We start from the raw sequence: 26,056 nt of genomic DNA, 5'->3' as shown, positions 1-26,056 counted from the left end.
ACATTTGTCTGTTTTCACAAAGGGGCTGCCCATTCTTTAAGACCCAGAAATTGCCCTGGAGGGTGTTCCCCAGTCACTAATGTTACAGACTGAATCCCTCTCCCCCAGATTTCATATGTTGGAGCCCTAACTCCCAATTTCTCAGGACGTGACCACATATGGAGACAAAATCTTTGAAGGGGTCACAGAGTCAAAATGAGCCTTTTAGAGGGTCCCATGGTCCAGCCTGGCTGGTGTCCTCATAGGATGAGGAGCTGAACACATGTGCCTGCGTGCACGCATGAGCATGTGTGCACATGCACATACACACACACACACGCAGAGGTGAGGCCACATGAGCACACAGGGAGGAGACGGTTGCGGGCAAGCTATGGGCAGAGGCCTCGGGGATGTCAGCCACGCCACCACCGTGATCTCAGACGTCTTGGCTCCGGACGATGAGACAACCCTGTCTGCTGCCTGGGTCATCTGGTCTCTGCCTCTTCCTTGTGGCAGCCTTATCAAGCTAACACAATGACTGTCAACAACTTATTTTGGCAAAGGAATCAAGGATGCAAAATTCACTCCTCTGAGGGTAGGCAGCGGTGAAAGAGAATATAAATTCAGCACCCAGTCCGTCAGCCCATCTATGTTGCAAACTAAGCTCATTTTTAATTGTATCATCTTCGGTTGGCAAACCTATGTTCAGAGAGTTTAGGTAACTTGCCCCAAATCAACAGTAAATGAGCAGTATGGTTAGAAGCAAACCCACATCTGTCTGCAGGGACCACTCCACTTGTGATCACGGAATCTTGTGTAAACCCTGAAAGAGACCATGAGCTGAACAGTATTACCGTTAGAAAGAAAAAGTGTAAAAGGTAAAAATTTTGTTGACTGTGAGAAAGAAATTCATAAAATAAAAACACTCATAGTTCTGTAGAACTGTGTAGCTCTAATGCATAAATTCTTACATACACATCTGTAATCTTAATTCCAAGAAAACACACTGGTCATAGCAAACACCCTCTTCCCACAACACAAGAGATTAACCTACACATGGACATCACCAGATGGTCAGTACCAAAATCTGATTATATTCTTTCCAGCCAAAGAAGGAGAAGCTCTATACAGTCAGCAAAAACAAGATCGAGAGCTGACTGCGGCTCAGATCATGAACTCCTTATTGCCAAATTCAGACTTAAATTGAAGAAAGAAGGGAAATCCACTGTCTCCTTCATACACACTGACATGGGAAGCTCATTGAAAGGCACAGGCCCAGGGATGCATGTCCTTGTCTTCCCCTGACACTCCCGTGAGAGCGCAGCTCGCCCTCAACATCACCCTCTGTCGGAGGCCTTGGAACTCCCACTACCCCCCAGCGTCCATGCTTCTCTGAACCATATTCTAAGGAAAGGCTTGAATCACCACAGCAGTTCACAGTGGGTTTTCCTTTAGGCGCTGTCCATGCCTTGAAAGAAAACTCCCCTTATTCAGGCAACAAAAAGCGATTTTTCAAAAATATGCCTGATGAAAAAACTGTCAGCTAAGCATCCATAAGTGCAATGGCTCAAGGAGGCATGGCTTCATTGTAGGAAATCTGTTTCTTTTACTTTAACCTTTGCTTCCCATTGCTTTTTTCACTAAAAGGATACTGTTTATACACAAGGACCTGCCCCAGGGAACCCTGCCCTCCTGCTTGAATATTAAACCAAAGTACCTTTGTTCAGGACCCTGTCCACCTGTGGATGGGAGTGCTCAGTCGCTCACTTGTGTCCAACTGTTTGTGACCCCATGGACTGTAGCCCACCAGGCTCCTCTGTCCATGGAATTTTTCAGGCAAGAATACTGGAGTGGGTTGCCATTTCCTTCTCCAGGGGAATCTTCCTGACCCAGGGATCAAAGCACTGACTCCTGCATCTCCATGTATTGGCAGGCAGATTCTTTTACCACTGAACCACCTGGGAAGGAAGGAAGAAAGTAACACATCCTCTGCCCGAGGCATCATCCTCTGCCCGAGGCGTGCCATTCTAGGAGGTAATTGCAAGATTGTTTTGTTTTGTTTTACTTTGCTTCCTCAACTCCTCTCCCTTTCTGTTCTATAAAAGAACTTGGCATCCAGACCCCCAACAAGAAGGCTGAGACATTACTCTTCTATCTTCTTGGCCAGCCAGCTTTCCCAATAAAGATACATTCCTTGCCTCAACAACACATCTCTCAGTTAATTGGCCTGTAGTGCAGCGAGCAGAGTAGGCTTGGACTGGGTAACAGCTTGGTGGCAGGGGCAGCAGGACAAGTGGGTCTCTGGCCTCCGCTGGAAGCAGGTTTGGGCTAAGGAAGGGACGGGGCGCCTGCTCTTGCACAGAGAGCAGTAAGGATACCTCTGTTTTCTTGCTGCAGACAAAGGTTGCCATGGTGAGGCTGCGGCAAGGCAGAAAGAACCGCGGTGAACATTGCCACTGGCTGCTGATGCTGGAGCAGGAACATCCTTTCATTTTCTTGGTTTTCAAGTGTCACCCCACACACAGCACGAAACTGGCTTTTCTTCCACAAGAGCTTTCAGAGCCAATTAAGAGACTATTTCCATGGCCGTGTTTGTCCAGCTCAAAGGACGGGTTGCCATTTGACACAGACACCCATCACAGGGCCGACGCCTGGCAGCTGTGATTATGGCTCTGAGGGGCCAGCATCCCCCACATCCGAGGGCCCCCCGGCTGTCACCAGGCTCAGGCACTCCGAGCCCTTGCAAATTAGAGACAATCAGCCTTGTCAGAGGGAAGGGTGGGCTTCCTGCCTCACACACAGACACGATCGACTGCTTTCCTTGACCAAACTGGGTGGACAGCGCTCCAAGAAGGGTTGTATTGAGTCCTGGGCTGAGGGATGTCAGAATTAGTCCCAAACAAATGCCTGGGCTTCTGCTGTTTCTAGAAAATGGAAGTGTCTTTAAAGGAAAAGGTAATTTAAAGATGAAGCCCATGGCAGCATGCCCATCTCTGGACACTCACACCGCAGCCAAGGGCCCGGGACAGGCTGGTGGGACACCCTGGTCTCCAGCTCACCTGTGTACCAGCTTCGCCTCCAACTAGCTCAAGCCCTGGGGCCCCAAGCACTATGCTTCTGAGCCTTGGGTTGTTGATAACCCAATCCTCATAAATATTTGGAGGTTGAGAAACGAACACTGAAAACAGAAGAAATAAAGCTAAAACCCAGCCTAACTCAGAGTGGGTGTTCAACACAAAGTTGGTATTATTGTGATGTACATGCCTTGGATGATGAGGTATCTGTAAGATTTTTGAGTAGTATCAAATGAGAGAAATCAGCTCGGGCTGCTGAAAAGAATCAAACATGAAACTGTTTCTGTCATGATCTCCAGTGACCCAGAAAAACTCTTTTTAAACATTTTTGTTTGTTTTTGATTTTTGGTGGAGCTGGAGCACTTGTGCTGAATATGGACTCAGCCAGACGAGACTCAGCAGAAAGCTGAGGCTCCTCTTAGGAGACTGTTGACCTTCATCCTAAAGAGTATCCTTTGAAATATGACTCACGAGTGAAAGATGTGATACTATACATATTTATATATATATTCCATTTATATAAATTGTGACACCAGAGAAAGTCATGCAAATGGAAGGAGATCATGCATGTTAAACATACCATACTTAATTAAAAAAATAAAAGAGAAAATCATGCAATAATAATATTCTCAAAGACTAAACAATAGGAGGACTTCCCTGGTGGGCCAGGGGTTAAGAATTCACCTGCCAGTGCAGGGGACACGGGTTCAGTCCTAGTCTGCAAAGACTCCACATGCAGGACAGTTGAGCCTATTTGCTACCACTACTGAGCCTGCTCCCTAGAGCCCGGGCTCTGCAACAAAGAGAAGCCACCGCAGTGAGAAGCCTTCACACAGTGACTAGAGAGGAGCTCCTGCTCACCGCAGCCCATGGGCAGCAGCGCAGATCAGGCACGGCCAAAACTGTTTACAGATGAAATAGATAAACAGTGGGAAAAGCCCACACAAAACAGTAAGTAAAACACCACACAGGAAATGTACATGATGTATTATCCCAATTTTGTTTCTATTATGTACATATGTATGTATACCCACACTCACAGCTATTGAAATAACACTGGGAGGAAGCTGCCACAGAGTGTTTCTGCATCTCTTCCATTTATCTAACGGATGTCCAGGTTTTGTTAGTGGAAAGGAGATAATGCTTTTAAGTTGAATAGCAGACAGAATGATCTCTTTTCGCTTTCAAGGCAAACCATTCAATATCACAGTAATCCAAGTCTATGCCCCAACCAGTAATGCTGAAGAAGCTGAAGTTGAACGGTTCTATGAAGACCTACAAGACCTTTTAGAACTAACACCCCAAAAAGATGTCCTTTTCATTATAGGAGACTGGAATGCAAAAGTAGGAAGTCAAGAAACACCTGGAGTAACAGGCAAATTTGGCCTTGGAATACAGAATGAAGCAGGCCAAAGGCTAATAGAGTTTTGCCAAGAAAATGCACTGGTCATAACAAACACCCTCTTCCAACAACACAAGAGAAGACTCTACACGTGGACATCACCAGATGGTCAACACCAAAATCAGATTGATTATATTCTTTGAAACTAAAAATGGAGAAGCTCTATACAGTCAGCAAAAACAAGACCAGGAGCTGACTATGGCTCAGATCATGAACTCCTTATTACCAAATTCAGACTTAAATTGAAGAAAGTAGGAAAAACCACTAGACCATTCAGGTATGACCTAAATCAAATCCCTTATGATTATCCAGGGAAGTGAGAAATAGATTTAAGGGCCTAGATCTGATAGATAGAGTGCCTGATGAACTATGGAATGAGGTTCGTGACATTGTACAGGAGTCAGGGATCAAGACCATTCCCATGGAAAAGAAATGCAAAAAAACAAAATGGCTGTCTGGGGAGGCCTTACAAATAGCTGTGAAAAGAAGAGAAGCAAAAAGCAAAGGAGAAAATGAAAGATATAAGCATCTGAATTCAGAGTTCCAAAGAATAGCAAGAAGAGATAAGAAAGCCTTCTTCAGCGATCAATGCGAAGAAATAGAGGAAAACAACAGAATGGGAAAGACTAGAGATCTCTTCAAGAAAATTAGAGATACCAAGGGGACATTTCATGCAAAGATGGGCTCGATAAAGGACAGAAATGGTATGGACCTAACAGAAGCAGAAGATATTAAGAAGAGGTGGCAAGAAAACATAGAAGAACTGTACAAAAAAGATCTTCATGACCCAGATAATCACGATGATGTGATCACTCACCTAGAGCCAGACATCCTGGAATGTGAAGTCAAGTGGGCCTTAGGAAGCATCACTACAAACAAAGCTAGTGGAGGTGATGGAATTCCAGTTGAACTATTCCAAATCCTGAAAGATGATGCTGTGAAAGTGCTGCACTCAAGATGCTGGCAAATTTGGAAAACTCAGCAGTGGCCACAGGACTGGAAAAGGTCCGTTTTCATTCCAATTCCAAAGAAAGGCAATGCCAAAGAATGCTCAAACTACCACACAATTGCACTCATCTCACACGCTAGTAAAGTAATGCTCAAAATTCTCCAAGCCAGGCTTCAGCAATACGTGAACTGTGAATTTCCAGATGTTCAAGCTGGTTTTAGAAAAAGCAGAGGAACCAGAGATCAAATTGCCAATATCCGCTGGATCATGGAAAAAGCAAGAGAGTTCCAGAAAAACATCTATTTCTGCTTTATTGACTATGCCAAAGCCTTTGACTGTGTGGATCACAATAAACTGTGGAAAATTCTGAAAGAGATGGGAATACCAGACCACCTGACCTACCTCTTGAGAAATCTGTATGCAGGTCAGGAGGCAACAGTTAGAACTGGACATGGAATAACAGACTGGTTCCAAATAGGAAAAGGAGTACATCAAGGCTGTATATTGTCACCCTGCTTATTTAACTTATATGCAGAGTACGTCATGAGAAACTCTGGACAGGAAGAAACACAAGCTGGAATCAAGATTGCGGGGAAAAATATCAATAACCTCAGATATGCATATAACAGCACCCTTATGGCAGAAAGTGAAGAGGAACTAAAAAGCCTCTTGATGAAAGTGAAAGTGGAGACTGAAAAAGTTGGCTTAAAGCTCAACATTCAGAAAACAAAGATCATGGCATCCAGTCCCATCACATCATGGGAAATAGATGGGGAAACAGTGGAAACAGTGTCAGACTTTATTTTGGGGGGCTCCAAAATCACTGTAGATGGTGACTGCAGCCATGAAATTAAAAGACGCTTACTCCTTGGAAGGAAAGTTATGACCAACCTAGATAGCATATTCAAAAGCAGAGACATTACTTTGCCAACAAAGGTTTGTCTAGTCAAGGCTATGGTTTTTCCTGTGGTCATGTATGGATGTGAGAGTTGGACTGTGAAGAAGGCTGAGCGCCGAAGAATGGATGCTTTTGAACCGTGGTGTTGGAGAAGACTCTTGGAGTCCCTTGGACTGCAAGGAGATCCAACCAGTCCATTCTGAAGGAGATCAGCCCTGGGATTTCTTTGGAGGGAATGATGCTGAGACTGAAACTCCAGTACTTTGGCCACCTCATGCGAAGAGTTGACTCATTGGAAAAGACTCTGATGCTGGGAGGGATTGGGGGCAGGAGGAGAAGGGGACGACAGAGGATGAGATGGCTGGATGGCATCACTGACTCGATGGACGTGAGTCTGAGTGAACTTCGGGAGTCGGTGATGGACAGGGAGGCCTGGTGTGCTGCGATTCATGGGGTCGCAAAGAGTCAGACACGACTGCGCGACTGAACTGAACTGAACTGAGCAGAGCCAAGATTGACAATGAAGGTAATCAATTGACAGTGTGGAAAAATGGAGATAGTGATATAAATAAAACCACAAGAAATTCCCCCAAAATACAGAGGAGAAAATGACCAAAAAAAAGGGGGAAATGCCAAATAAAAGTGGAAAGTTATGGAAGAGGTACCCAAACCATGGAAAGCTAAAGTTCCTCAAAAACAGAGTATAAGGGACCCAGAGACAATGAGTAAATTATAGTGGGAGGAAAATGTCCCCGGGTGAGGGAAGAGCTGAGTCTCAGATTAACTGGGCTTCCCAGATGCTGGGACGTGGGGTCAAAATGAATAGCAGAAAGGGAAAAAGTGTATCTTGACAAAAATTGTGGAATCAGAAAGAAAAAGTAGGTCTATCATGAGGGTCTATCTTGTCATGAAGTGTCAGATCACCCGCAGGGCTGGAATTCAGTCAGACAGAATTCACCAAGGTCCCCATGGCAGCCTGCCTCTCTCAGAAAGCCACCTGACTCCCCAGCAAGGGGAGATGCAGCTGCAGGGGCATGGGCTGGGGCTGTGGGCAGCAGCCCCTTCCCCAGGCTGGAAGCGGCTTGGAGCTCAGACCTTTGTGTGTGGTTTTTCCCAGGTTGCCCCAGGCTGCGTCACCTTGACCAACAGAAAGCTGTCCAAGGTGGCCGAAATGTTTGCCATTGTGGGAAAAGTCACTGTTGCTGCCGTGTCTAAGTCCCGTTCACAGCACCATATTGAAGCTTTGCATACTCAGAGTGAAGGATTCATTTCCATCAGCCACCACTCAGAAGTGCTGTTGGAGGAGGGAACAGGCTATAAGCAGAGAGGTGAGACAGGAGGGGACGAGGGAGTGCCGTTGAGCCTGGCCAGACTGGGCAGGAGACAGACGGTTTCATATAGAGTGACCCAGCAATTCTCTTATCAGTCCTGCTAATAAATGGTTCGGTGACGCTCTCAACCATAGTCCTTTCACAAGAGCATCTGTGACTGATTTTCCCATCATGACCCCGGGCCGGGACGTGATTTATCTCCACACTGGCAGAAACCGCAGGGCCCCAGTTGAGCTGACAGAAGGAGAATTCTCCTCCGGCTTTAGCGGGGGCCGTACAGCAGGTCCGTTTGTTCTATTTTTCCCTAGAAGGATCTGCCAATATCGTCACCACAAACATTTTCACGACCGTCCTAATCTTGGGAGCATTCCATAATCCCAAGCTGCTGGAATGATGCACAGTCAACTTCATGATCAAAACTCTCATCCTGGCCATCTCCTTTTTATGAATCTGAGCATCACAGCCAGGACTGCAATACAATCCATATCCAGATCAGTCGCTCAGTCGTGTCCGACTCTTTGCGACCCCATGAATCGCAGCACGCCAGGCCTCCCTGTCCATCACCAACTCCCAGAGTTCACTCAGACTCACGTCCATCAAGTCAGTGATGCCATCCAGCCATCTCATCCTCTGACGTCAGCCTATATCATATCTCTGTCTGCCACTAACATCGGTCCTGTGAATATGCCATGCCTCACTGTCCATCATCACATCAGCCATCCCATCGCAACCATCAGAAAGAGATCTGGCAAAAGAGTTACTCTGACAGAGGAAGCAGGCTGTAGGTCACAGAAAAGTCAGCCCTGGGTCATGCCACAAGGCTTGTTTATCGAAGAGTATTTCAACATCTCCGAATGAGATGACATGAATGCAGCATCAGGACGACCTGACATGCAGGTTAGAATGCTTATTCCTGGGCCCACCAAAGACTTGTTGACCCAGATCTGTGAGGGTAGAAGTCAGACTCCCTCTGTGGGTCCCTCCCTCCATGACGCTGACCCACACTGGTTTTGTTTGGGAGAATAAAAGATGCCACACTTTCCTCCTGGAAGCTGAGAATCCCCACTGTATTTGGAGGAGGGACCCTGCTAGTGTGATTAAGTTAAGAACCTTGACAGGAGGGGGAGGGGGTTATCTTGGATTATCTGGATGGACTCTCTCTAATTTCGTGGGTCCTGAAAAGTGAAGACGCTTTCCCATTTGTGGTCAGAGGAGAGGTGACCTGAAAGAAGGGTCAGAGAGATGGGACACAGCCACTTTGCAGACAGACGAGGCGCCATGGCACAGGAATGTGGGAAACTTCTAGAAACTAGAAGAGGCAAGGACAGAGTCTTGCTTGGGACTTACAAGGGATCAACCCTGATTTTAGCTGTGAGATCCATCAGGCTTCCACCAGAAAGAACTGTAAAATAATAGGGGTAGTCAGCAGATTAACACACTAGCATTTAAGAACCCCAGTGAGTCGAGCAGTCTCGAGCCTGGAGACGGGCTTGCCCCCATCTCATCCGGCCACACCAGCAGGTGACCTCACACTGAGGCATCCGGGCCTCAGCTCCCATCAGCCAAGTGGACACAAACGCAGCTGCTGCGACTGACTCTCAGAACCTTTGAGAAGTCGATATCTGAAAAAGGAAATTCTTTTTTTCCCAAAGTATCGGAGGCATTCCCTGCGAGGGTGGTGGGTTGATTGCTGTCCCTCTTTGCTGCTAAGAACGGAAACGGCTGGGCAGTCCTAGTTTCATGAGTGGCATTCATGCCATAGATGTCCCGCCATGCCTGTCATCGTGTGTCCCATCCCCTGACGCGTCGTCTGGCTCGTAGACACGCTCAAGGGCACGTGCTAGATGAAGAATACATTTAATCATCACACCGCAGAGGCAGCATCTTTAGGTGAATGGTGGGTCCCCGTGGGTGCAGCTCTTTCCAGAAGGCTCCGCAGCACTGGGTCACAGCTGCCACTGCGGACGGCCCTGCGTGATTGTCAGCTTGCGGCTCTGTGGTCAGATGGGTGTGGACTCAGACCCTAGCTGTAGAACTTACCTGCTGGGCATCGACGGGCAAGTTACCTGACTGCTCTGAGCCCTAGTTTCCTTGCCTGTAAAACGGGGGTTGGGAAATGGTCCCTCATCAGAGTGCTGTTGTGAAAATTAAGTTTGGGCCTGGGAAGCACTCTGGTAGATGGGCAAGCAATGGGGAACCACACACGTCTCCACAGCTGTGTGTATACTTCTGTGCACCAGCCAAGTGACAGCCACCATGCTGCCCACCATCAATGGCGGCCTGGAAGTGAGAGATGGCTGGGGAGCCAAACCAGATGCAGAGCTTTCCCAGGGCTCTGCTCATTCTCCAGAAGAAATGAGGAACCAAGACGCTTGCGGGCCTCTTGCCCACCTGCACCCCCAGAATCCGGACCCTGCCCTCTCCACCTTACCTGGATCACCCCGCCGCCTTCTCCAGCTTCTCCAGCCAGAAACGCCTCTGGCAGCTGCAGCATCTTCCCCAGCCAGTCCATCATCACCGTCTCGAGCTCTGTGCACGCCGGGCTGGCAGCCTGTGGGCAGGAGGAAAGGATGAACCACAGGCGGCTGCCCTGAGCTTCCCTCCAGCTTGGGATCCAGGGGTATGAGAAGCAGGGGAAACTTCCTTACTGCCCTTGATCAATTGAGGGAAAGGTTTCGAACATTTTCAAAAGGCCCATCCCTGGATGGGACTCACTTTGAAGGTGGGCTTGCACAAGGTGGAGCTTCTGGAGCAGCAGCGGCTGGACCGTTCCCCCCAGCAGCCCCAAGTCGCTGCCAAGGACCACTGGCAGGACTTCGTGCTGAGAGCTGGCGCCCATAACCTTCTGCTCCGTCTGGCCCTGGAGAGCCAGGAAGGAGCCATGCTCTCTGGGGCCCAGGTTGGCTGCTGGAGTCCATGTTCTCTGCACAGGGTTTGCAAGTCTCTACCTGCCTCACCCACAGGCTTGGGTCCTCTGCCCTCCAGGGCTTCTCCATCATAAACCTTTAGGGGCTGGTGCCAGAACAAGGGCCTAGATCTGGCTGAATTTCAGAAGCAACAGCAGGCTTTATTCATTTATTGACCTCTAGATTAAAATTGCCTGATCCCAGGTGCTATTCAAACATCTCCCAGAGTTTCAAACATGGTCTCCAGCCACGACTTGGGAGGATAGCGGGGCAGGAAGGCATCGACCTCTGCGATGACCTGCCCCACAGCCGCATGTTCCCAGGCCAGCTTCCTCATTCAGCCGTCTGTTTGTTTATAGAAGGACCTAGTAAGACTCTCTGGTGGACCCCGGTCCACAGTCACAGTGAGAGGAATGAGATGGGCTGAGTGGAGGAGGTGAAGCCCCAGGAACCTCCCAGTCTCTGATCTTGCCTTCCAAGCTCTGGGATGGTTCTCCTTGGGCTCAGAGGGGGTGAGCTGGCCATAGGCCCCACCTGCAGATGAACCAGCCTTTCCAACCATGTGGGTCTCACTGTGGTGCTCTGGGTGCCCTTGGCCCTCACACGTGCCCCAGTTCCCCACATACTGTGGGGCAGCACCATCCAGAGGGCCCCCCCTCCATCCCATCCTGGCCAAGGCCCACTCCAGGCATGGGAACCTGCCTCACTGCTCAGAGCCCAAGGCTCGGCCAGTGCCTCTCAGAGACAGTGAGGCAGCCCTCCAAGCCCCAGGGCACCAGACCATCCTCAGAAGAACAGACCCGGAAGGACAGCTGCCATCACCCTGAGGGACAGGGGGCTCTGGGTTGGAGTCCGAGTGGAGTCCACTGTCCTGTCTGATGTAAGGAATGTGCTTTAGGGGACATGTGCTCTGAGGGTCCCCGAGGCCACATGGGCAGCACCCAGGCTGCTCTTCCAAAGAGAAATCCCTGCAACCAAGGCAAGAGTTGAGGGCTGACCCTCCAAGTCTGCCTCTGGGACGCTGAGGCCCCCTTCCCAGCAACTGTGGACCCCAGGCTAGAGAGGAGCAATGAGGGAGGGGGCCGGAGCCGGGAGTCAGGGGGCGGCAGAGGCTCCGAAGCTTGGGCGTTTAGGAACTCACAACTTCTTAGTGCCTGAGGCCATTATTCAGCACAAGTCAGGAGTCAGGAGTCTGCTCAGCTACTTAGCACAAGCAAGCAGGCACCCTGGGCCCAGAAGGCTGAGTACAGACCCTGGCCTGGAGAGAGGCCCTCAAACATGGGCAGCGCTGGGGTCCCTCACACGGTCAGCAGGCGGCCCTTCTCTGGAGCACTCTGCATGGGGGAAGCCAGGAATCTTTCCTGTGGTGCTGGGCTGGGATCTTTCTAGGCCTTTTTACAAAAAAGTTTTTATTGGAGCATAGTTGATTTAGAATGTGGTGTTAGTTCTGCTGTACAGCGAGAGAATCAGTTATATGTATACCTATATCCCTTCTTCCTTAGATTTTATTCCCATATGGGTCATTATGGAATATTCAAGAGTTCCCTGTGTTATATAGCAGGTTTTTATTAGTTATCCACTTTATATGTAGTAGTGTATATATGTTAATCCCCAGCTCCTAATTTATTCCTTCCCCACCTTACCCCCTGCTAAACACAAGTTTGTTTTCTATGTTTGGGATTCTAGTTCTGTTTTGTAAATAAGATCGTTTGTACCATTTTTAAGATCCCACCTATAAGCGACATCATATGATGCCTGTCTTGGTCTGCCTGCCTTACTTCACTTAGTATAATAATCTCTACGTCCATCCACATTGCTGTGAATGGCATTACTGCGTTTTTTTTTTTAACAGATGAGTAATATTCCATTGTATATAAAGACGCCCCAGGGTTGGTGTGGAGGCAGGGCCGATCCCCTGCTCTTGGCAGCGGCACTTCTGTTGGGTTGGGGTCCGTCCTTGGACAGCATCCATAGCCAAGAACAGAGCGCGTGGGACCAGGGCAGTCATGTTTCTCAAACTGCAGATGGTCTAGAAACCCCTCGTTCTGCTTGGGAGACATGCAGGTCCCCAGGCTTGGGCTGCAGAAACTCCAGGGCCTCTGCTGTGGTTTGAATTCAAACCAAGCACCTCTAAACACACTGCTGTGCAGAACTGGCTTTTGGATATAGACAGACTCCCCCCCTGCTTCCCTGAACTCCAAATTCCCACGCAAGGCCCCTCTGCCCAGACCTAAGTTCCTCTCTTCCCACAGGGGTGGCGCCACCTGCTCACTGCCTGAGTCCTGGCTGCATGTCCCATGTGGGAACCCCAGGACCCCTGCACCCCCACCAACACTCACCCAGGAGAAGCCGATGCAGCCGATGGCCCCACACAGCATGTCCGCGAGCATGGCCGGGTACGAACTGGCCGTGGGGAAGTAGGCGAAGAAGTAGGGACTGTGCCAGTGGGTCACCTGTGTGGGACACGGGCAGTCACTTGGGGCCGGGGGGCAGCCCTGCAGGCAGGGGCCAGGGTGCTTGGGTTTGCCACAGAGAGTCAAGTCTCTATTCATAGAAAAACCTTGTTTTAACTGCTGGCCACAAGTGTCAGCAAGGGGGCTGCTCCTGAGATCCCATCTCTTTGTGTTATAAGACTGCTTTTCCTAAAACTGCTCCAAAAAATAGTCTATATCAGAAAAGGAAAAAAAGAGAGAGAGATTTGATTTTTGAGGTTTCCTCAGCCACCTACTCAGAGAAGGCAATGGCAGCCCACTCCAGTACTCTCGCCTGGAAAATCCCATGGATGGAGGAGCCTGGAAGGCTGCAGTTCATGGGGTCACTGAGGGTCGGACAGGATTGAGCGACTTCACTTTCACTTTTCACTTTCATGCATTGGAGAAGGAAATGGCAACCCACTCCAGTGTTCTTGCCTGGAGAATCCCAGGGATGGGGGAGCCTGGTGGGCTGCCGTCTATGGGGTCGCACAGAGTTGGACACGACTGAAGTGACTTAGCAGCAGCAGCCGCCTACTGCAGCATCCTCACTCTCCTGTCCAATCCATTCCCAGCTAATGGAGCAGAAACTCCTGGGTTTGGCAGTCTCATGGAAACCCTGTGAAATGGTTCCTACAGGTGGGACCTTTGGGAGGTAAGGGGTTGGAGGCAATGGAAAGGGCGGACCCTCTGTGCGGAAGAAAGGCTGGGATGAGAACCTCCCAGGATCCAAATCTGTGGGAACCTTGACCTTGAATACCCAGCCTTCGCCCCATGAGAAGAGGATGCACCTATCCAAGTTGCCAGCAGTGGGATCTGCTGCTGCAGAGCAGCTGGGCCGTCCCCGGCTCTGACATTTAACTGCACTCATGGGAGGGATTTCGTGCTGAGCGGCTTGTCACATTGGCATAACCTCTGGGCTGGTGAGAACCAGAATCCTGCTCTCTGCTCAAAGCGCAAATGTCACAGGAACTCCTGGGAGGAGGAGGGCGGGGAGGTGCCCTGGACTTAAGGAACCCATCAGGAACCCCATGGGCGGGGGCGCCTCATCCTGAGTGTCAGGGTCTGAAATTCCAGGCCCTGGGCTCCTGACTAGAGCTGAGGGGGTGAGGCTAAGGGTCTGAAACCCCTCACCACAGCAGTGAACATGCCTTTAGGTAAGTCCAAGGAAAACCTCACCATGCAAGCATGGAGCTGCAGTGGAGTTTCCTTTGAACTTGAGCTGTCTGCTTCCCTCCAAGTGACTCTTGGGAGACAGCTGTCCTGGGTGCTCCCCAGGTCTGTCTGCAGCCCCGAGTATACCCCACGCCCAGGCTCATGGACCACAGACAAAGAGGCCCACTTTGGTGATCCACGCTGGGCAGTCTCAGCACCACGCAGCCCACTCTTAGATAAAATAAACGAAATATTTTTTCCGCACACTGATCGCCCCTCTGCTGATTTAACTTATTTGAAACTAACCGTCTCTCTCATGTCCCAGGGTCTCAGGGCAGGGGACTGACCTTGTAACCGAGCAGGACCCTGTGGGGCTGGGAACAGACCCCTCCCCCAGAGCCTTTGCGGTGGCTCCTCTCTGCAGTACCCAGATAATAGTATCTGACGTGCACTTCCTGAGTTGTTTTACAGATGATAAAATCCCTACCACATGGAAGAAATTAACTACCTGATGACCATGAGCACATAGCTCCCAGCCTTTCGGCACCTGAGAATTGATCATGTGAACCCCTGTGATCCTACCCCGTGGCCTCACCATCAACCAACAAGAGGAGGAGCTGATCACTACCTTGAGACTTTAACAATGCTTTCCAGAAACCCACCGGGAGTTCGGGTGTTTTGAACGTTAGCTGTCCTGGACTCCTTGCTGGAGGCCTGCAAGAAATACGGCACTATCCTTCACCACAACCTGTGTCAGATGACTTGCTTTACTGCACAGGGGCCAGTGGACCCAGGTTGGCTCAGTAACAACCTAGGCGGCTGGAGGGAAATCAGAGTCGCCATGTTTGGAGCCCGCACGATCTGGACTGCAGTCCTGCTTCCATCACTTACTAGCTGTGTGACCTTAGGCAGATCACTCAACCTCTCTGGGCTTCAGTTGTTTCAGCTATAAAAGAGAAAATAACAAAGTTTCTCCCCAAGAAAATGACTGTGAGGATTAGGGGCAATGATACAAGTGCATTGCCTGACACCCAACAGGTGCTAAGCTGACAGCTGCCCTCCCCTTCTTCAACCATGGATGTAGGCTTACCCCCGGCATGATGATCTTCTCGACGTCCTCGATGATGGCCTCAAATGTCTCTGGCTCCTGCGGGGCGGTGGTGGGGATCAGGGGGCGCAGGTAGCCTGGATCCACGTCAGGGAACACCTGGCGCCCTTCAATGCCCTCCAAGTAGTCAGCCACGTAATCCACCATTTCCTTCCCCCGCCTGCGGAACTCGCTTGCATTCATGGTAACTGGCCTTCCTCAGATGCAAAAGCTGCACAGAGAGAAGAGAAATCAGTTGCAGATGTGACGATGCCTCATCTGTAGTGGAGCAGATCCAAGCCAACCACGGGGGCTCCCGGGGCAGAGAACCAAACACCCCTGACTCCACCCAGACTCTGAGTCAGTTACACTTTTCCATGTCCATATGGGTTTGGAGACTGTAGCAAAGTACTTATTCTACTATTCACCAGCTACTCAGCTAACCACAATGCCACGTCTCTGTCTCATTTCTTTTCCTGTCTGTATCATGAAATGGACCAGGCACACATTTATTTCCATGGTCCATTGCAACTTTAATAACAAGCCTTGGTTTCCAAATCATGCCTTATTCTTCATGGGCTGTGGGACAGAGACTCTCTGAGTCTCCCTTTATCTGAGAAAAGCAGATGACCATGCTGATCTTTCCGGAAGGTAGAAAGGCAGCCACGTGGCTGGTGTCCAGCATGAGCACAGCCTGGATAGGATAAGCCCCATTAGCAAGTCTTCTATCTCTATCTTGACTTTCTATATCATCACCAGATGGGACCACACCTCTCCATCCAACCTGCTTCTTTCCTCATCACATAACATCCAGGTGATCTGGTCTTCTGTGGTGGTAACATTCCATAAAGAGTCCATGAACTCTGAATTAGCAAACACTGGACCTTTCCCAGGGAAAATGCAAGGTTACATTTATGTGCATTTCTAGTCACATTTTTGTCAATCAATCAATACATAATCTTTTTTCTGTTCCCTTTGGTGCGTTAGTCGCTCAGTTGTGTCTGACTCTTTGAGATCCCATGGACTGTAACCTGCCAGGATAGACTGTCCATAGAATGTTATTGGCAAGAGTGGGCAGCCATTCCCTTCTCCAGAGGATCTTCCCAACCCAGGGACTGAACCGAGGTCTTCCACATTGCAGGCAGATTCTTTACCATCTGAGCCTCCAGGGAAGGCCCAAGAAAGCTGGAATTAGCTTTGATTTGTAACCAGGCCTATTGAATCCTACTACTGTTGTCCAGAGACATTAACATTTGCCATTTGAAATCAGGCATGTATGCATGCTAAGTCACTTCAGCTGTGTTGGACTCTTTGCTACCCTATGGACTGTAGCCCACCAGGCTCCTCTGTCCATGGGATTCTCCTGGCAAGAATACTGGAGTGGGTTGCCATTTTCTTCTCCAGGGGATCTTCCCCACCCAGGAGTCAAACGCATGTCTTTATGTCTCCTGCATTGGCAGGCAGGTTCTTTACCACTAGCACCACCTGGGAAACCCTGCCGCTGCTGCTAAGTCGCTTCAGTCGTGTCCGACTCTGTGCGACCCCATAGACGGCAGCCCACCAGGCTCCCCTGTCCCTGGGATTCTCCAGGAAAGAACACTGGAGTGGGTTGCCATTTCCTTCTCCAATGCATGAAAAGTGAAAAGTCAAAGTGAAGTCGCTCAGTCGTGTCCGACTCTTCACAACCCCATGGACTGCAGCCTACCTGGCCCCTCCGTCCATGGGATTTTCCAGGCAAGAGTACTGGAGTGGGGTGCCATCGCCTTCTCCATGGGAAACCCTATTTCCTTTTAAATACACTTTATTTAATACACCTTGGCCGCACTGACTTTGAACTTCTGGCCAACAACTCTTTAACTCATGAATGTCACTTATCTAATACATGTGTTTTCTCCCTAAGGCACATCACAGCCTTCTTGCATGTAGGACCCCTGGAATGCACGTCAGCACTATATTTGGGGGCCATTTTTAATAGTCAGGTAACCAAGAATAACATAAAGACACAGCAGTAATTAGACCACTTGCTGAAGCAACTAGGCAGAGTGTTGCCTTATTAGATTCTGCTGGCAACAAGCCCCTTGGGCAACTTAAATTTTTAATCCTTTTATGTCTGTGTGCCCAAGAATGATCATAAAGGCACCACTGTGGCGACTAATAATACAAATGAATTGTTGAAAACAGTTGCACCTGCATATAGAAAATCTATGAATAGTAAGCATGGACTATATTTTCCAAACTGGAAATGTGGACAACACAAAGAAAGAAAAATATTCATCTAGAATCCCACCACTCAAAAATTCTGGCACACACCCTTCCCTGTTGTTTCTTATAAGAGACAATTGTATGCTAAGTCATGGATACATTTCTTAATTCTAATAGTTCAAAGATTCATAAATCAAGATTAGTTTTCCTGTGGGAGTAAGTGTTGGGAGATGGCTCTACAAGCCACTGTATCTAGCTGATGATCTTGAGATCATGTTCTCAGCACTTCTTCCATCATTTCCCATCATCTGTGTTGCTTTTCTTTTATTTTTTTTGACAATTTTAATGTTAAACATATCAAGACAGGTTTTACTCAAGACTATTGCAATAGGAGAGGGAGACTGTCTCCCAAATACAACAGGGGTCAGTGGGGATTTCCAGAAGACAGGTAGAGCTAGGAAGCACATGGTACTTTACTAAGAATAGTTTGGCTGGGTGTCCAGGAGGAGGAAGAAGAGCTGCATTGTATCCCAAGGGCAGAAGCTCTCTAGATAAACCAACTTAGCGTGATTTTCTGCTACAGCTGGGCTCAGCTCCCTGAGGCCAGGAGGAGGAAGAAGAGCTGAATTGTATCCCAAGGGCAGAAGCTCTCTAGATAAACCAACTTAGCGTGGTTTTCTGCTACAGCTGGGCTCAGCTCCCTGAGGTGCAAACCTGCACTCAGGAGTGGGCTCAGAGAAGCCTGAGTGAGTCTGGCTGAGGAGAGTGTCTCTGAAACGGGAATCAGCCTGTGGTGGCTCTCCTCTCTTGGCCTTCTCTCCAAAGTTCTCTGTTCAGATATCCTCCAGGAATAGTATAGAAGCCACCCATGGAAGGTTCCAGGCTCCATCAAGGTTACTGACTGGGTCAAACCTCCACATCCAGATGATTGTTTGGGGGTACAATTTTCACATAGTGAACGCATGAGTGACGGTGACTGGATATGATATAGGCTTTGATTCAAAATTTCAGCAACAGCAAAGGCTAAAATAATAGCATGAGAAACACCAAACTGAGTCTTTGAGTTTCCATTGCACCTTTGTGTTTCATAAGCTGCAGGTCAAGGGGGCTTATCCAAAATATCGTGGCCAGAATTTCCAAAGGCTCTGAGTGCAAAGCCATGAAGCCTTCATTATATGTACACTTTTGGGTTCATAATTCCTTGGGCCTGAAGGCTTCTAAATTTATTTTTCACTTGGAACAACTCTGATTATGTCAAATGTCACACATAGAGTAAAACTAGGTTTTACTTCAAATTGCCGTATTTTAAATTGACTTGATTCAAATTCAACCAAAATTGCATCAAACAGCTGATCTTTTTGCTAGCTTGTTTTCTTTCACGAAGTAATTATGAGTATATTTCCCAGGTTGATAAATACTTTTCTATTGCATGATTTCTCCCAATTGCATAGTGTTCCAGAGGGTGAATGTGCTGTGTTCACAACGTACCTCACTATTGTTGAATATCTACGTCATCCCTGGTTATCACCTACGTTAGTGGGGACAGTTGGTGTAGCCTAACGGCCAACCCTGCACGATCAAGAACTAAGACTCTGCACAGCATGACATAGATGCCACTGTGGTTTCCTTTTCCTCAACTGAACACAAACACAATAATAAAGCTCTGTCTCAAATAATTTTTATCATAATTAGATAAGTACATGGGAACAGCTGAGGAAAAGCACAAAATAAGCATTCAATACATGTTAGATTTTCTATAAAGCACTGAAATATACAACCTCAATCTTTTGTTTCTTCACTGTTTTGTGTCAAAATTTTCTTAGGAAAAGTATTTATTCTATAATTCCTTTAGAACAAAGTATTATAGAGATACATATTTTGTGTGCATGCTCGGTCATTCCATCATGTTCAACTCTCTGCCACCCCATGGACTGTAGCCCGCCAGGCTCCTCTGTCCATGCGATTTCCCAGGCAAGAATACTGGACTGAGTTGCCATTTCCTCCTCCAGGGGATCTTCCCAACCCAGGGATTGAACCCAAGTTCCCTATGTCTCCTGTGTCCATTGGCAAGTGGATTCTTTACCGCTGGGCCACCTGGTTAAAATTATATGGCCAGACTTGTCCCCAGAAAATATTTTTGCCAAATTACTCACTCATAGGGACTGTATAAAAACTCTAGATTTGCCACACAATGGCAAGCACTGGGCTTGATATACGTTTTCAGCTTTGCCAGTCAGGCAAAGTTTCGTGATTTTCTTTCATGTTGATCTATGAAGACAAATAGTTTTCTCACACGACTTTGGATAGTGGTGTGAGATTTCTTTTCTTGGATTTCCTTTTTAATGAACTGTTTGTTCATTACATTTTTAGATGTTTTCTTATTTAATTACAAGAACACTAATATAATAAATACTTGCACCCTATGTGTGATATATTTTGCAGACATTTTCCTCATTTTTATTTGATATAGTTTTGCTTTTAATTTTATTCTGACCTATAAGAATTCTAATGTAGTCAGATCTCAGGATCTGTTTCTTTGTGATTTGTTCCTTGTGCAAGATTATTAAAAAAGGCTTCTTAGAGTAAATATTCTCACAACTTCTATTTGCCCTACTAAGGCTCCAGGGATGCTCTGAGGCTTCAGAAGGACGCTTAGGTTCCTGGAGTATCAGCCGCTCTCTTCTAATGGGAATACATGAGTATGGATAGCCAAATGGGAGGTCTTGGGAAAAATAAACTGACAGATGCACCAACTTACCCTTCCGAAGAAATATTCCCAGTCAAATTGTAAGATAAGACCTGATTATTATTTTCTAATCATTCTGTCCTTTATTTGCCAATTCTTTCCCACAAAGACTTTTCCAGAAGACTTTTAGTACAAAGTCACAGAGAATCTTGTGTTCATTGTGGAGCTGTTTGCTGTCTCAGCCCTCAAGCTGAGCAAATATTGTCTAGAAGATGTAGGCGATGATAAAGGTTATGACTGATGCCTTTCCGGGCCTTGGAACGGTGGCTGTTGACATTATCTGGTCGCAGCTGCAGCCCTGTGGTGAGCCCCACCTGCTCGAGGCCGTATGAACCCGTCTGCAGGCCCCCAGGCCTCCTGACTGACCCTTAGGCCATTCGTTTTTGTATTGCATCATTTCACTGTCATCCCCTGCTAACTGCGGGCTTCTCTAAGCAGAGTTCTCAACTCTTTATTTTGGTTTCTCAGGACCAATCAGACCCTACACCACAGTAAGTACCGTGACTGATTTCTGAATGAGGAATGAGAAAATGAATGAATGGAAGATCTTTTTGTCCTCTGAACATTTTCTTTCTGACATATTAGATCCTACTCTCTACCTTTAAGACAACCATAAACCAGCTCATCATGTACCTCCCACAAAAACAGGAGACAGTTTGCCCTTTCCCCAGGGAATCCTGAGCCTTCTCCCAGACTCCTGTGTACAGTTCACGCTGAGCCTTTAACCCTGCAGGTTTAGAACTGACCTGGTTTCCCCAGTCTTGCACCCAGAAGTTCATTTTGGATTTGAGCTACCCTCTGCTCTGGCCCCAGCAGTCCTTGTGGTCCTAGTTGAAAATATTCCCCTTCCTGGACTCCTGGAATTCTGCCTTTGCCACAGGTGTTTGGAGAGAGCTGGGTGCAGGCTCCAGCCAATTCTTCCCTGGTGGTGGGGGTTGGGTGGGCCCTGTGCAGAGCTTACGAGGTGACTGCACAGCCAGCCCTGAACACACAGGGCCAGCCACTCCCACCGCACAGGGCTCTGAGTATGGTCATGCCTCTGGGCGGAAGATCAGAACCAAGGTGGTTTGCATCTGTCCATGGTCCTGCCTGTGGATTCAGACAAACCTTTATTTTGGTTTCAAACCCTGGGACAGCAGACTCTTCAATCAACCTTTCCTGGCTTTCCTTCTCTATCAGGATAAAAAGAGAAGTGCTTACTTTAAAAAAAAAAAAACAAAAAACCACTATTCCAGGAAAAACAAACCATAATTTATGTTTCAAAAAACACTTCTCCCTCTGGAACTGTGAGGCCTTGTCTCTTTTTTAAAACCTCAAGCACATGAATACTGGGCGCAAAACTAAATTGGCTCATCTCCCCCTAAATTGACTGGTTTCTGGATGATCATCCTCTCTATGGGCACAAAGAGAATAAACAATCCTGACGGGAGAAAGGCTTCTAGCCAAGGCTGTCAGCAAGCCTCTAGCAATGAGACCTATCTAACACTAAGGATGGTGATCTGTTAACCTGTTTGGGGAAAAAAAAATCCTCTAACATCGTTTGTGCCACTTAACACGCTAACTAACAGTGAGATATTTAGGGGCCTTAAGGCCAGGTGGGGGGGTGCAGACTGTGTTCTGGAGCTGGGACTCGGGCCATTAGTGCAAAGCCACAACTTTGTTAGGCTCACCCAGGGGGAGCTGGTACCGTGGAGGAGACGACCAGCATCACAAAGGAGGTGGGTACCTCTGCTCTTCAACCTCCCACCAGCACCCTCCATTGGCAAAATGCTCCCAGGACCCAGGTGCCCTTGTAATTGGGGAAACACAGCCTGTGAGGGCCCCAGGGGAGCAGGGAGAGGCAGGAACAGAGGCCCCAAAAGGCAGTCCTGACTTGCTGCATGCTTTACCACATCTGTGCCACTGCTACCCTCATCGTACAGGAGGAAGAGGTGCTGAGAGTCTTCCCAGGGATGAATGCAGAGCTGAGGCAGAGCCCATGTATCCTGCCAAGCACTCTGTCCTCTCTATACTCTCTTACCACTTTCTTACACTCATACAACTACTTTACCTAAGCTGAGGTGTTCTTGGTGAAATAGGGACTCTTGCATCAGTTTAAAAATGGTCAACATTACCATGCATGCTGGAGACTGTGTGGAAAAAAGGGAATCCTCCTACATTATCAGTGGGAATGTGATTGGTGCAGCCACTATGGAGAACAGTATGGAGGGTCCTTAAACAAACTAAAAATAAAGCTACCATATGATCCTTCAATCCTACTCCTGGGCAAATATCTGGCTTCAAAAAGATACATGCACCCCAACGTTCACTGCAGCACTATTTACAATAGCCAAGATATGGAAGCAGCCTAGATACCCACTGTCAGCTGAATGGATAAAGAAGATGGGGTACATATATTGAAGGGAACAGTAAAAAGTGAAACAGTGAAGTCGTGTCTGACTCTTTGCGACCCCATGGACTGTAGCCTACCAGGATCCTCCATCCATGGGATTTTCCAGGCAAGAGTACCAGAGTGGGTTGCCATTTCCTTTTCCAGGGGATCTTCCCAATCCAGAGATCGAACCTGGGTCTCCTGCATTGTAGGCAGATGCTTTGCTCTCTGAGCCACCGGAATGGAATAGTACTCAGCCATTAAAAAGAATGAAATCATGTCATTTGCAGCAACATGGATGGACCTGAGATTAGCATATTAAGTGACAAATGAATTTATCCACAAAACAGAAATAGACTCAGAGAAGATGGACTTGTGGGTGCCAAGGGGGAGGGGCAGCGGGGGCAGGGTGGACTAGAAGCTTGGGGTTAGCAGACATGAACTATTATATGCAGGGTGGATAAACACCAGGGTCTACTATGCAGCACAGGGAGCTATAATCAATATCCCGTGATAAAGCATAAAAGAAAACAGTATTTTAAAAAATATATGTACGTGTAACAGAATCACTTTACTGCACAGCAAAACTTACAACATTGTAAATCAAGTACAGTTCAACACAATTTTTCTTTTAAAAAATGGTCAACATTTACATTAACTTACATGTACTAAGTGCAATGTCAACTTTTTGCAGGGGCTCCAGTTAATCTTCCTAACAATCTTATCAAGACTATTATCACCTCCTGAGCAATAAATCCACTGAGGCTCAGAGAGACAGGACGCAGCACTCTGACCCCTGACCCACCACAAACTGAATGCACTGGACTCAAACACAGGCACAGTGCATCTCCAACAGCTTGGGGGTTTCCTGGAAACAGTACGATCAACCCTCTAGATCAGAATGAAAAACCAGTTTTTCCCTGAGATTCCGGGAATGATTTCCTAGATGCTCCCTAGAGGCCAGGAGGAGGCAGTCTCCAAGGGCACCTCCCTTCTCCGATTGCATCCCTGACACAGGGTAACTAGGAGGACAAGCTGCTTGCCACATTTCACTGCAGGTGGGCCTCTGGCCAGGCCACTGGGCCTCCACGCCTCCGTCTTCAGTCTGTAAAATGGCACAGCGCTAAGCATCACATAGGGTTCTAAGTAGGGCACACTATCGCTTCTGTGGTCCATGCCATGGCAACATCACCAGGAGTTTGCTGTCAGAGGGGAACCCCACAGAAGCCTGAGCGATGGGCAGTGGGCTCTCCCTGTCAGGGCTGGACACCAGGGGGCACCTCCTCTCTGGCCAGCTGGGTCTGGATTAGAGAGGTTCCCTACTGCACTTCATAAAACCAGAGTCTTCCTCTCTGCCATCCCTCGACCGTGCTCCTCTTCCCAGCAGTCGTGAGAAGCAGAGAGAGCAGGGGTTAAGGTCAGAGCAACAAACGTGAGTCCTGGCTCTGCTGTAAGTGGCTGGGTAGCCGCCGGCTGGCTCCACGACCTCTGGAGTCCTGGTTTGGCCCCTTGTAATCGGGCAGCGAGATGCTGCAGGCACAGGACACTGCAATTCTCAGACTCAGAATGCTGGCTAAGTCTGGCATTTATGCATCCTTATGTTAGGAAAGAAGCAGGTCAGATCATCACGGGGTCAGACAGAGCGCCAGGGAAGTAGGAGAGAAATGGAGGGTGAGGAGAGAGCATGCCCGCCCTGGATGCAGATCAAACTTAGAGAGGAAAGCCTCGCTCCTCTGACATGAGAATCTCGCATCTGTTTCTGATTCAGTCCCTGCTTAATGAACAGTCCCCATCTTAGTATTTTCCTGGCCAGAAACTCTTTATGAGAAGGAGCCATAAAGAAAGGCACAGCACAATTTTTCAATCTTACTCTCATGGGAAGATACTGATTCCACTCATGCTCCTGCAGATGGGTTGGGATGGAATACAAAGCTGGCTGAAAAACTCACAATTTAAGCAACTTCAAAAGTAGAGAATTATTGGTGACATTTAGCCAGTTAATAGTATTTTACTTTATCCCTGAGCTCAGACCATTCAAACAGCTGTCGTCAGGACATGTGTGTCGTTTAGCAGCCTCTTACCACCTATTTTCCCCGAAGCCTAATGACACCGTGTGCAATTACATTAATATCGTGCTCATATGTACCTTATCAATACCTGCTGATTTCAAAGTGTCACATCCCACATTAATTGCAGTTTGTTGGCTGTTGTGAACAGCACTCCTGTGGGGAAAGCAGCCGTGGGCTACCCACCATAGGGCCAAGCACTTCTCCCCTGTTGAATCTGTCCCTCAGAGATAATCATTCCCAATGGGATTCAAAGGTGTGAGTTTTACAGTTCTTTGGTATGTTGCCAAATTTCTTTCCAGAAAAACTAGAATTAAAAAAAATGTCACCCATCAGGCTTCGTAGGCATGAACACGCCATCCCTGCTAGCTTTTCAAATTAAGTTTAAAGTTTTCAAATTTAAGCTTCAAATTAAGCTTAAAATTTTATCGTTTTCACTCCTGTTTACTCTTCTAGGATAGTCACATAAGAACCATCAGTCACTTGAATCTGAACTTTCCTCTTCTGTTTCCATTTTAATTTAGTGTCAGACTAGACCTCCTCCCCCTTAACTTTTTTCCTTATTTTTTTCTCGATCCTTCACCCTGCCCCCTTCTCTTATTCTCTTGGAGTCACGTTAATAATTGATAAAAGGTCACAACCTTCTGCCTTTTTTATAGACTTGAGACGATGTTTTAGCTGCCTGCTTCTTTTCATCACAGGCAGGATGCCCTGTGACTACAATACATATTGACTTCCCAGCTAGAATAAACACCTGCCACCTGCCACTGTGCGTCTAGGCAGTATCTCTGGCACAAGCTTTATGAAGTCCCCACTTTTTCCCACAAATTGGGTCAGGAGTAAACACTGACTTTCTGGATTCACTGTGAACACTCACTCCTTGGGCACGGGTGCAGGCCTGTCACCACATCACTCACGAGCCTGCAACTGAGGATCACCCAAGTCAAATCCTGGGAATGCTTGCCACTTGGTGGCTCCATCCTATGTTCCAAGAAAACAAAGGAATCGGTGTTGCCTGGCCTTCTGCTGAGTTCGTTGGATGCCTTATATCATTCACACTCTCAGCACCCTGGCCAGTGTTAACACTGCCATCTTGCTAAGGCTCTGAGGGGCGGATGCTCCTATCGAGGCCAGAGCTGGTAAGAGGAACAGCTCTGCTGGCATTTCCAACCCTGAAGCCAGCCTCCTCCTGACCCCTGTGGCTGGACAGCCACACACACACCTGGGCTGTCTGCCACCTGCGTTCTCAAGTGGCCTGAGGAGTCAGAGTGCCTATCCCTAGGGGCTCCCACCTGGGCTGGAGAGACAGAGCCAGTGTTGTCAGGGTCCTGCCTGGTCACCAGAAGACGCTCCAGGTGAGGGCACTGGCCCCAACCTGCGCTGGTCCCAACACGACAGAAACAGGCAGAGGCTGAACGA

At 48.0% G+C, this 26,056-nt stretch overlaps 1 protein-coding gene across 4 annotated transcripts in view; it reads right to left on the bottom strand.

Moving 5' to 3' along the window:
- Positions 1–26,056, bottom strand: part of DDC (dopa decarboxylase) — a 105,336-nt gene that overhangs the window by 66,250 nt on the left and 13,030 nt on the right. For all 4 annotated transcript variants that reach the window (XM_070787428.1, XM_019959624.2, XM_070787426.1 and 1 more), the window contains 3 exons: positions 15,256–15,484; positions 12,879–12,992; positions 10,065–10,184 (listed from right to left, as the gene is read on the bottom strand). In XM_070787428.1, coding sequence (XP_070643529.1) covers positions 10,065–10,184; positions 12,879–12,992; positions 15,256–15,456 — 435 coding nt within the window. In that variant the 5' untranslated portion in view covers positions 15,457–15,484. The remainder of the gene's footprint in view (positions 1–10,064; positions 10,185–12,878; positions 12,993–15,255; positions 15,485–26,056) is intronic.

The sequence above is a fragment of the Bos indicus genome, chromosome 4 (genome assembly GCF_029378745.1).
Source record: "Bos indicus isolate NIAB-ARS_2022 breed Sahiwal x Tharparkar chromosome 4, NIAB-ARS_B.indTharparkar_mat_pri_1.0, whole genome shotgun sequence".
NCBI classification, from domain to species: Eukaryota; Metazoa; Chordata; class Mammalia; order Artiodactyla; family Bovidae; genus Bos; species Bos indicus.
This window is presented reverse-complemented; position numbering and strand designations above follow the sequence as displayed.